Here is a 12,868-nt window from a genome sequence, read left to right on the forward strand (position 1 = left end):
GCACCTTTAAACATTTAAAAACCAGTTTGAGATCGTTAAAATCATCTCCAATAGACCCGATTTCCCCCTAAAATCGTACAGGAGCTCTAGGACTGACTCATCAAACACACACAGACACTCACCGAACTGCTGGATGGCGCGGTCTGCGCTCCACGGCAGCTCTAAGGTCATGTGAACTCTTCTCCTGCGGTTCTGCACACGTTTATCCGCCTGTAGAGAAATACCCGAACTAGCCGCTTCAGAGATGATGGCTATCAGCTGAGAGAGAAACACAGAGAAGGACTGGCATTAGATATATGAACACTTATATCACAAATATCCTGAATCCCACTCTGGGTTGTAATGTGTGTTTGTGGGTCAGAGGTCGTCACCTTTTCTCCTGTCATGAATCGCTCTTTCTCTCTGACGTTGACATGGTCGATGGTCAGGCCCTGTTCCGCTCGGGTCTCATATCGTACACTGCCGTCAGGACGCCTCACCACACGTCCCTTTCGGCCCGTCATCTACACACACACACACACACGCACACACAGAGACACACATACAGACAGAGACACACAGATTTAGCATTTTACTTGTGTGTCATGGCATGACATCATGACATTTGTTTAATATACAGATGTGAACAGGCATCAAGTGTCTCAAACAAAACTCTGAGAGCACTATTATAGTATTATTTACATTCCATTATAGTATTGATTAATATTTTGAAATACCTTTTATTTTTTATATCTTCAGTTTTCATTTTAATATTACAATTTTTGTAATGCTGTTATGTGCTTTTGTCATTTTCATTTTTTTATTTAACAATTTATATTTATTTCAGTTTTATTTTCAGTAATTCTAGTACCTATATTGTTTTATATCAGTTAGTTGTAAGGACATTTATTGATACTTTTTTTGTGCTTTATCTTAATGAACGAAAGTGATTTTAAATCATTTTAGTTAAAAAAAAGTGAAAGTTTAGTTACTAAAAAGTGAAAGCTGTTGTGTCATGAAGTCTGGTAAACATGACTGTTTTCTTGTGGACTGATAAAAGCCCCATAATTAGGCCGCATTTACACTGCAGGTCTTGATGCCAAATTACGATTTGTTGACTATATCAGATTTTTTTTTTTGACGACCAGCTTACATCTATTAAAAGTGATCCATATCTGATATCTGCATTTACACTATACACTTGACGAAACAAACCAAGGTACTCCATTGCGCTATTGAGTCATGTGATCATGGTTGGGAGTTGACGTCATTCGCCACTGTCGTGTTTTTCAATGATGTACGACTCGAACTGACGGGAATATCCGATTTGTCCGCTTACATGGCAGACGCAAATGCACGTATATGATTAACATCAGATTTGTTTCATAATTCATTTATTTATTTGACACATATGAATGAGGCCTGAAACCGATCTGAGCATATCGGAAATGTGTGTCCACACGGGAATTGGGTCACTTGAACCAGTGTAAATGCAGCCTAAATGTTAGTCAGTAATATACTAATTAACGTGGCCCGTCTAAATCTAATATTAATGTAAGAATTGTTTCAAACATACTGGTGAGACTCAACACAGTGCATTATAGTGATTCTCACCTCTGACACCTTCTCTGGTCCTCCAAACCTGTCAATCAGCTCGTCAAGAGTGTTGAGTGGCAGCTCTTTCCCCAGCTCTGCTATTTTTCCCAGCAGCCTCTGCTTAAGTTCTTCTAGTTTAGCTGAAAACACACACACACACACAGGATGATTCAGCACATAGAGTCTGGAAAAGACCTTGATCACTCCTGTGTGGTTTAGCCGTCTAGACAGAAATTAGGCCTGATTTAATAAGTGTGAGCTCCTTCAATCCCTGAATGAACAGAACGGCAGGAGTCAACTCTTCTAAAACACACAGTGACTATAAAGTGCAAGCGCCGAGACCAGAATAATAAAAAACACTTCACACATGTAGTTCGGCTCTCGTGGGGGTTTTTTGTACCGAAAATGATACATTTAGTCCTGGTTTGCTAACCTAAAGATACAAAACAAAATCTTCTATGATGTATATTTAACTTACAGAACATTCAAAACAATGCCATGTTCTGGGTTTGAATGCTGAACGGAGAATGATTGACAGCCACAACGGTGGGAAGATGAGTTTCCGTGAACTTATTTAACAATTATTTAGCAATATTTAACATAGTCCCTCACATTAAGCTATGGAATGGCTTCAGATGACTTTGTATATAGTGCACGCTAACTTAATTGGTGCTTGTCTATTTCTTCTGGTTTATGAATTGCTATAGTGTGATTATTATAATTCCTTTCCATGTAAAGCTTTTGAATAACTCTTTGAATTTTCCTTGCTTTTATTTTGCGATTATTTTTATTCCTCTCTATGTAAAGCACTTTGAATTGCCATAGTGTATGAAATGGGCTATATAAATAAACTTGCCTTGCCTTATGACTCCCACTTGTGCAGTTTAAAAGAGCGCAATAATCATCTGCAACAACCGCGGTTAGATCAAATAACCACAAAAAGATGGTTTGTTTAATTGTCATGACAGGCCTACTTTTCGGGAATCTCGGCCCGCTTGTTTAGTGCGCACCCGAGTTTGCATGGCAGCGTTCACACTTATTCAAATGAATCGCACCAGAGCTCATTAATATTGAACCAAACTGGCCAAGTGTGAACCATTCACTGTAAAAAAAAAACATGGACGTAGTGTGCGTGAAGCAGGGCTTGCACGATACTGAAGAAAAATGCGATATACGATAACTCATTGGATAATGTGATATTCGATATGCGATGCGATAATGCTTTAAGTGTGTGAAATAAACTTAAATTATCTTTAAACTTATATAACCTACATACGTGTTTCACATTATTTTTGTGACAAGAAAACATCCCTACAGCTTCTGACAGTGAACATCAGTGTTTTACTGTAGTGTAAGAAGTGTTATTTTAACATCAGTGTAAACCACAGGTTATCCTACATTAGGGTTATTCAACAACAGAAACTCAATCAAACGTAAAAGCTTAGTTTTCACTGTATGAATTAAACATATCCTGATTCTTATTAAAGCTACGAAAGTTATTCAGCCAAGAACAGCGAGTGATTTTCTCTTCGTCTTTTGTTCATGGCCCCAGTTATTGCAAGCTATACATTTGCAATATTTAGATATTTTCTATATATTGTGCAGCCGTCAGTCACCCGTAGTGTTTCTGAAGAGCATTTTTTAAGCCCAAAGTGGGCGGAGCCGGCCGTCGCCATCTTGGCTGATAATCGAAAATGTGCAGCGGGGCGGATTAGCTGAGGTGAAGTGACGCTAACAGACAGCAGCTAACGGCTAGTAGTGACATCAGAGGCAATCCACCTGTCACTCAAGTGGCCACGCCCCCTTAATTATGCAGAACTTTACGGCTTAATATAATTTAAACGGATGAGTTCTAAAATAAAATAAAATTAAATTAAATTACCCCAATCACAGTTGTCATGATGGGCAAAATTAGCTACATAGACCAAAACCACTTTTTGTATCAGTCTGTAAATTATTTTATTCTGCTGTAAAGTTGGGCATTTTAACATGGGGGTCTATAGGATTGACTCAGAGTCTCTATGTCTCTAGTGGCCAGTCGATGAACTGCAGTTTAAGTCACTTCCGTGTTGGATTCAAGAGAGAGACCGTAAGGTTGCCGCTCGATGTGAACACACCCTAAAACTCAACTAATAGATCTAGATTTTGATTTTATCTTGCATTTAAGTCAACCTACCAGCAGGCCCGTTGATCTGGTTCACGAAAATCACATCATCATTGTCCTGTAGTGATTCAGGGGAGGAGTTCGACTCGCTGTCAATCTCATCTGAGTCGGAGTCTGAATCGTCGCTGATTTTAATAACCCCGCCCACTTCCACACAGTGCTTCGGAAACTTTGCAGTCCGGCCTCTGGGCTTTCCTTCAGAAAACAAAGAAACGGTTTCAGAAAATATTCATAACAAAAACCCACAGACCAAAAGGCCCAGAGACAAATCAATGTTTGATTCGGCACAAATCCTCAAAGGGAAAATAAGACTTGACTTACGTTTCCTCTTGCTTGCGGCACTTTTCTCTCTTTTGGGTTTCTGTGTTGGGAAGTGTTTCTGCACTAATGACTGGAAAACACCCCTACATGACAAAAACACACACATCACAATAAATCACCGATGACTCGTCTAAGGCTCTGTAAACGCTGCTCCGTCTGAAAGCACTGCGAGTTTGAGTCGCTTATAACATAAGATTTTGGGTCTTGGCCCAAGGACTATTATAATGTGCATTTGAAAAAGCAACATATTTCCAAACATGAGAAGCATTTATTAACCTCTTGTCCAACAAAAGACGACATTTAATAACTTGTTTTTACTCCAAACTCACTTCATAACGACAGCTGAGCTCATCCTTCTGTGAGATGATGTGCTTCTGACACAGAATAAGGCAGTCGTGTGTTTATTAGTCGTGTTTAATCAAAGCGTTTCAATCTTGTTTGTTCAGCTACAGATAGTGTGATGCCCTATAGGGTTTTCCTGGAATGATGTGTGTTATTGTACTTCTGCGGCGGGGCATATTTGGTGTGTGTGTGTGTGAGACACCCTCTGGTGTTCAGATGGATATGTGGGGTGTATGTGTGTGAGATGCCCTCTGGTGTTCAGATGGATATGTGTGGTGTGTGTGTGTGTGTGAGACGCCCTCTGGTGTTCAGATGGATAAGTGGGGTGTGTGTGAGACGCCCTCTGGTGTTCAGATGGATAAGTGGGGTGTGTGTGTGAGATGCTCTCTGGTGTTCAGAGGGATATGTGGTGTGTGTGTGTGTGTGTGTGTGTGTGTGTGTGTGAGAGACGCCCTCTGGTGTTCAGAGGGATATGTGGTGTGTGTGTGTGTGTGTGTGTGTGTGTGTGTGTGTGTGTGTGTGTGTGTGTGTGTGAGAGACGCCCTCTGGTGTTCAGAGGGATATGTGGTGTGGATGGGTGGGTGGGTGGGTGGGTGTGTGTGTGTGTGTGTGAGAGACGCCCTCTGGTGTTCAGAGGGATATGTGGTGTGGATGGGTGGGTGGGTGGGTGGGTGTGTGTGTGTGTGTGTGAGAGACGCCCTCTGGTGTTCAGATGGAGCATTTACTACCGATCAGCCACTGCACTGACAAGCTGAGCATAAAATAATGGCAGATAGGGGTGCACAATTAATCGAATTTGTAATTTTCGGATTTTTAGCGCAATTTTCCACCGGACAAATTGCGATTGTTAACTCATGATTTCTGTTCTGTGCGTCTGTGCGCACAAATCTTGCACTTCTATCTACTCCTCAACCAGACCACCTAGAGACTTCGGGTTTTCGGCATTATGTTAAAGGAGAACTCCGGTCAATTTTAACATTGAGCTCATTTTTTTGTACATTTGGAGTGCTGTCAATACAGAGAACAACGACAAAAATCGGTGTTGCCTACACCGAGTTATTCTATTTTTAAAATTTGCACCCTGTTGACTTCAATGGGGCAAGTACTAAACCTGCTTTTAGCCTCTTAACATCCTTGATGTGTCATTACAAGTGCACAGAAAATGTGAGTGATTCCTTCTGAGTGAACACGAGTGAGTCTGACTGCAGTAGATGTGAAAGATATGTATAAAAATGATGTTATTTAAGCCAGCGCAAATACCTGTTTACATCCTGTTTTTCGGTTGAAGTCCAAAGTAGTCGATTGTCGAGTTCACACGCGTGATCATAGGTATTAAACCTATGCGTGTGAACTCTGCAATCGACTACTTTGGACTTCAACCGAAAAACAGGATGTAAACAGGTATTTGCGCTGGCTTAAATAACATCATTTTTATACATTTCTTTCACATCTACTGCAGTCAGACTCACTCGTGTTCACTCTGAAGGAATCACTCACATTTTCTGTGCACTTGTAATGACACATCAAGGATGTTAAGAGGCTAAAAGCAGGTTTAGTACTTGCCCCATTGAAGTCAACAGGGTGCAAATTTTAAAAATAGAATAACTCGGTGTAGGCAACACCGATTTTTGTCGTTGTTCTCTGTATTGACAGCACTCCAAATGTACAAAAAAATGAGCTCAATGTTAAAATTGACCGGAGTTCTCCTTTAAGGAAGGTCTAATCTCGGGAACGCACAAAAAAAATCCAGGAAAAGATTTACTATCTCTTAGTGTTGTGATCCCATGAGGTGAGAAAATTGCGCTAAAACACTGAGTTTTTATTACTAGCTTTGTCCGAAAACAATTACGGATGCCACAATTATGTAATCGTTCAAAGGCGCAATTACAAAAAAATAAAAACCTCCACTTACATTATTCAGTGTGCAAAAGATGTGTTTTTTTCTTTTCTACAGCTTATCTTAAGGGTTTTTTCCCCACTGTTTTAATTTTAGTTTAGTTTTGACATTTGAGGCTTAATGCTATACAAAAGCAATATAAGTTTTTCAGTAAGAGTGTTTTCAGATGTTTATTTTGATATAACAATATGGTATAAATATGGCTTCAAACAATGGTATAAAGCTATTCAAAACATTCAATGTAAATTGTGACAATAATTAATAATCGCAATTACAATTTCAAGGGAATAATCGACAAATATGATTTTTCGCTGTCAATCTCATCTTTCCCCATTCAAACAGACAGAAGCTGTGCAAGCCACTGATGGAAAATGTCTTGCTTTAAAGAGTTTCAGCGCACTCACTCAGCAGCGGAGACGAATCTGTCCAGGTGTCCATCGTTCTCGTCCAGGACCTCTCGCGTACGGGCCTCTCCAGTGGACTGCAGGCCAATCACGATGCACTGTTTGAAGTGACATGGGAGAGAGGCGATTGGACACAATTAGTGAAACACTTAAAACATGGTTTCCACACTTTTAAAAATGTACCTTTCCAGATGTCTGGGAATACCAAGTAGGGCAAGTTAAGGCTTTATGTCTTCATTTATTAATTTTTTAAACATTAAACCATCAAGCTTTTTTATTGTTAATAACGTTCTGTTTAAAAGAGCTTATCATAACAAGTTTGAGAAGATGGTTGCCATATGTTATACGTTACACGCAACACAAACACAGAGATGAAGTTCGTATGGATCCGAGACGATCCGATACACTGAAAAAATTGAATAATGAGCTGCTCACGTGTAAATAAACAGTGCCGCGCTTCACTCTGAAACACGCATTGCATATATTTATTTAAATCACAGATTTTGCGATTTGACAATGGCTCTAAGCCATATAGCAATTTTGGTTTAATTTCGATTTCGCAAAGGATATTTAAAACATTTTACATTTAAAACAGTCAGTGTTCATACAGATACTGTAAAATGAAATTCCAAGATTTCCAAGGACTTTTCAAGCACTACTTTTTTTGGTTTTCAAGGACTACAATCAGAGATCTCAATTATCAAACAATATCTTTATTATCTTTCAAGGTAAATAGATAAATAAAAATGAACTACAAATAAAGTGCAGCAAATGAAATGACTGTTGTAACTTTAACCATTGAAAGGACACTATGATAAGATATCGCTTTCCTTGTTCAGATTGTTTTTCTCATGAATATATGATTGATTGAAGAACGAACGCTGTATCATATACTTGGATATTTATGAGCAATATCACACTCATAGCCATGCGAAATGGCTCCATATCTATTATCAGACGGGCTGCGGAGTTCATTTTGCGTGAAAAGATTGTTTTATCTATAAAATGAAGCACCAATTTCACATTTATAGTCTTTCAATAATTCAAGCACTTTTCAAGTACCTTTTCATAAATATGGCTGTTTTCAAGGGTTTTCCAGGATTTCAATTTCAGAAGGTCAAATTCAAGTGCTTCAAGCACTTAAAGGACCTTGTACCTGAATAGTAAAACCTTTCTATGGGTTTATATGATAAGCAAAAGCACAAATATTAATCCCGACTCACGTTGCCGTGTTGCATCTCAGTTTGAGCGAGCTCAACCAGGCGACGGACTTTAGCGGCGATGCAGAGGTACTTGAAAAACCTCTGGTGTGACGCCCAGAACTGACCCCAGAGAGACTTCCGGGAGGCCAGACCCAGCGTGTCTGCAGCGTCGGTGAACAATCTGAGAGCCTCAGCCCACTAGAGAGAGAAAGAAGGATTTAAAGTTTGTGTAAATCAAAATCAGTGGACAAATCATGGCAAAGAGGTTATGTCTACATTAATCTGGATACATTAGAAATTGCATCTTTATCATTATGTGTTGGCCTTTTGTCCACACTAGGGGTTGAACAGACTAGTCGACTTTAATGGTCTGCCGTGATGCTTTAAAGAGGATGGCTAATGCTATTTCAAGCATTCTGACTTATTTATAATGTTAAAGAGATTCTCATGCTAAACATGGCCAAAGTTTTCGAAAAATTTTATTTCTGTGCCAAATTCACTCCATCAGGATTTGTATAAGTTTTGGAAAGTTTTTTTTCAAGTATGTATGTATGACTAAATAATAATAATGGCTGTATGACGTCATAAAGGGCAAATTCCTTCTATGGGCACTTCTTCCGGAAGAGCGCACGCATACATCAACCAGAGCAAGAGCGCGTTACGGATTTCGTTTGGATTACGGAAGCCATCGGCAGAACTGTCATTTTGTTTTTAGACCACAAAATCAGTGTGTTTTTGGTTGTGAGGTAAAAATAACCTTGCTCAGCTTCCCAAAGAACCCAGCATAAACTAGGCCCAGTTCGACGCTGGATTTGCAGATCATTTGAAACTGAAAGATGGAGCGGTTCCAGAGATAAAAGATCCCGGTCAAGAGTCGGAATTGCAGGCGGTAAGTAACGTCAAATTAAGTGCAAATAATGTAAACAACACAAACGTATAGTGAATCAAATGTTATCCAGGGATAATGCGATGATGTATTTTCTTTAGCTCCGCCCACGGCACGCCTTCAGGAGCTTGGCTGTTTTCGGAAAGAAGCGGTACTGCGTATCTGTCTTTTATAAATCTGATCAAACTAAAGACTCTTCGGAGATATGAAGGATGCAATACTACTCAATAGGTACTCAAGATTAACATGAGATTGGCAGAAACTGTTTGTGTTATGTGCCCTTTAAGCTTGACGTCGACTAGTCGCTGATCATGGCCTGTAGAGGGCGCAACAGGATAAGAAATCTTTGAAGTCCACTTTAACAAGAAATAAGAAGTCCACTTTAACAAGAAATAAGAAGTCCACTTTAACAAGAAATAAGAAGTCCACTTTAAACAAGACATAAGAAGTCCACTTTAACGCTCATTTTCAGTTAAAATGACAAATAAATGCATACTCGGAGAGTGCGCCACAAGATATGTTTGATTATACCACCTGGATACTCAAAATTGATCATGTAAATGCACACTGTACACAGCTTATTGTACAGCTAAGTTAATTGCCGTTCTAAACTGCTGCTGCATTACCCACACACAACACATATAGTAGCGCATATCACGCGAAGATCGCGCGCTAACAGAATCATTCAGTGGCGCAGAAATGTATTGTAATCTCTGTTCTGTGATTTATCAATAAAATAGCTTAGAAACTGAAAAGTTCTAGCATATATTTCACAGTAACTAAAACACACAGCTTCACTATTCACACGCAATCGCTCTCTCTCACACTAATGCATTCATATAAATGTAATCTTTACTATGCTACTATATCTATAAATGAAAAACGACCCAAAGAACTGATAAAATAAGAACTGGTTTCTCTCACCAGTCTAGCTGCTTTGTTGTAGACCAGTTTAAACTCTTCGTCCAGTGTAATCTCCTCGATACGGAAGGACACGCCGGAAAAGCTCAGCTGCCGTGCAATATACATGCCACTCACTTTCATATCCATTGCAACAATCTCCATGGCACCAACACCCCTGGAAGAACGAAGGTGAGAATTGAGCAATGTTTATAAGAGAATAGTTTTAAAAAAGTGAGCATTTTGTCATCATCTGAGAAATTTAAGCCATGGTCACTGTGATGCTCAGGATGAACTCTGACCTCTTCTCAATAGCATGCAAGAAGTCGTCAAAGGTCTTGAACGGTGTTCCTTGCCCCCAGATCCCCAATCGGCTCATGTAGATCATATTCTTTGGCTCTGAAGCACCTAGAGAACGAGAATGATAAAGGCAGGAAACTCTTAGATCTCATAAATCCACAAAGACCAAGAGATTTTAATAAATGAAACCATAATAAACCCCCTTTAAAGGGGACCTATTACGCCTCTTTTTACAACATGTAATATAAATCTCAGGTGTCCCCAGGATGTGTCTGTGAAGTTTCAGCTCAAAATACCCCACAGATCATTTATTATACCACGTTGTAAAAGCCTATTTTTGAGAGGAAGGAAAAACATGCTGTTTTCGTGCATGTATCTTTAAATGCAAATGAGCTGCTGCTTCCCGCCTCCTTATCCAGAAGAGGGCGGAGCCTGTGCAGTATGTGACTCCAATACTCTGCCAAAAACTAAGAAAACATCTGTTTGGTTTTGATTATCTCCAAAACGGTCACGTGACATTGCTGTTCTTCATCATCATGAACGTTTATTATCTGCTTGCGTTTTAAAGCCATATCAGTCTAAAATTTTGATATATGGTTTTCTGAGTGCACAGATCCAAATCACACGCACAGAAAGCTGGATGTCAGACAGTGCATCCCGCGAGTATTAAACTAATCTCTCTTTCACGTCTTATAGCACTTAAACTGACAAATACACACAGTTATGTCAAAAACACAAAGTTCACAAACACATTCGGTTATGTCTGTGAACAAACAGCAGGGAAATAAATTGCATGTGTATATTAGATCGGTGTATTAAAGTGAAATATACAGTACCTACTGCTATGTATGCTGTTAATATGAATCAAACAACAACAGAAAATCACTCACTGCTCTTGACTGGACAACTTTAGCAGCTTTAATAAGAATATGAGGGGCGGAGTCTATGCTAATAGGGTGGAGTTGTTGTGGGCGGGGCCTGTTCCAATGTGACGTCACACTGGAGCACATTCCTGAACGGTATAAACTCGCAATTCTGACTTTGTAACATGCAATTGTGACTTTATATCATGCAACTCTGAGGAAAAAAGTGAATTGCGAGATAAAGTCCCAATTATCTTTTAAATTGTTCTATTCTGTGGCAGAAACAAGCTTCCATAAACTTCCTTTATAATGATTTAAAAAAAATATATACATATGTAAATAAAGGTGTGATAAATACCTTATAAAAAAATAAAACCAGAGTAGCGAAGGCCAATTACATATGCCTGACACACATGTAGTGAGTGTAAAGACGGTGTGGCGAGCACCCACCTGTGGCACTGGCGTACACTACTCTCGCCCGGGGGAGTTTGCTCTGCAGATCCAGGACGGCTTTACCCATCTTGGTGGAAGTCGCATTTTTAGCCTTATGGCACTCGTCAAACACAATCTGACAGAGGTTAAAGGTCAAGGGTCAACAACACTACTACAATACTTTTGTTAATACATATTATACCATGGTCTGTCTGAATACTCGTTTCTAATTGGCTGGAAGGTGTGCAATAAAATTAAAAGTTTAATGCACAGGTAGTTCCAAGTCAGTTTAATCACTGTTCTATATTAATGCGCTGTTTTCATTAAAGTGCACACACACACACAGAGAGAGAGAGATCGTGCACACACAGAAACATTCAGGAGCACAGAAAGTTATCAACCCTGCCCAGTGACTTTTATTAAAGGGATACTTCACCTCTGGAAAGATGAATGTGTATTTAAAATAGGTCATTTATGTAGAAGAAATGTGAAGAAATTTTTGAATTTGGAGCCTTCTAGACTGAGAAAAGCCAGAAAATGTATTTTTGGCTTATGTGGATGAAAGACAACAACTCCCAGAATGCACTTGCTTCTCTGCCCTAGGAGACCACTCCCAAGCCACGCCTACCGGTTAGAGAGCGCGGTTGAAAACAACAAGGTTAGGCTACTAGTGAGTCTCCGTGACGCGTTTGCCCGGGATTTCGAGATCGCCCAAAATGTCCGGGATTCGGCTTTTGCGTTCTACAGTAGCCATTCATCATATTTACTGTGGCGAGCAGGACGAGGCTGAGGGGCGCGGGAGAACGGCGCGAGGCTGGTGGCGTGATTACTGATGAGCGACGGAGGAGCGGGAATTTTCTTAGCAATGGTAAAACGCACATCAACCGATCACTTGTTTAGCGTTCATGTAAACACTACATTCAGATTCACCAATCGGAATGAATTCAGTTAGATTGAAACAAAAGGTGTCCATGTAAACAATGAATGGCGACCGCAGAACGCAAAAGCTGAATCCCGGACATTTTGCACGATCTCGACGGCCGGACATGTCCGGGAAAAAGAGGATGGTAACCTCTACTACTCAGCTTTCTCCACAGAACAAGAGCCTGCTAGCTTAGCTTCCAAAGAAAGACGGCTGACACTATGTGTACATTCTGTGAGTGAGATCCCCCTACGGGCGGGTTGAAAACATGTGGGACAGCGCCTCCTACTGGCTGTAGTCTTTTAGCCTTTGACGATTTTTGCGTCATCGGAGGATTTTTTCCAGACAAAAAATACATAAATCTCTCGTCTCAGGGAGATATGAGGGTGGAAAGCACGGTAATTCGAAAATACTACAGGTTTTCTACTAATACAAAGCTTAATGCTAAATCCTGAAGTATCCCTTTAATAAAATAGCATTGCTACTGAATCGCTAATTCAAATATATGCTTTAATTCATTAATTAAAATAAATGTAATCTTATGCACTACTTTATCTCTCTGTGTATTAACCATAAATTTTTACCCTTCCGGTTAAATATTGAGCTACAAACATAAATAAAAGCTTTAAGTTGTCATTGTTGTCAAATAACCATGTTATA

General features: G+C 39.7%; 1 protein-coding gene across 5 annotated transcripts in view; it reads right to left on the reverse strand.

The window, feature by feature from the left end:
* sbno2a (strawberry notch homolog 2a) overlaps positions 1 to 12,868 on the reverse strand; it is a 50,021-nt gene that overhangs the window by 16,827 nt on the left and 20,326 nt on the right. For all 5 annotated transcript variants that reach the window (XM_079875669.1, XM_079875668.1, XM_079875670.1 and 2 more), the window contains exons 12-21: positions 11,305 to 11,422; positions 9,994 to 10,099; positions 9,716 to 9,869; positions 7,927 to 8,103; positions 6,704 to 6,801; positions 4,061 to 4,143; positions 3,752 to 3,934; positions 1,594 to 1,715; positions 372 to 503; positions 123 to 258 (exon numbers count right to left, since the gene is read on the reverse strand). In XM_079875669.1, the coding sequence (XP_079731795.1) occupies positions 123 to 258; positions 372 to 503; positions 1,594 to 1,715; positions 3,752 to 3,934; positions 4,061 to 4,143; positions 6,704 to 6,801; positions 7,927 to 8,103; positions 9,716 to 9,869; positions 9,994 to 10,099; positions 11,305 to 11,422 (1,309 nt within the window). The remainder of the gene's footprint in view (positions 1 to 122; positions 259 to 371; positions 504 to 1,593; positions 1,716 to 3,751; positions 3,935 to 4,060; positions 4,144 to 6,703; positions 6,802 to 7,926; positions 8,104 to 9,715; positions 9,870 to 9,993; positions 10,100 to 11,304; positions 11,423 to 12,868) is intronic.

Source organism: Squalius cephalus (assembly GCF_949319135.1).
Source record: "Squalius cephalus genome assembly, chromosome: 7".
NCBI classification, from domain to species: Eukaryota; Metazoa; Chordata; class Actinopteri; order Cypriniformes; family Leuciscidae; genus Squalius; species Squalius cephalus.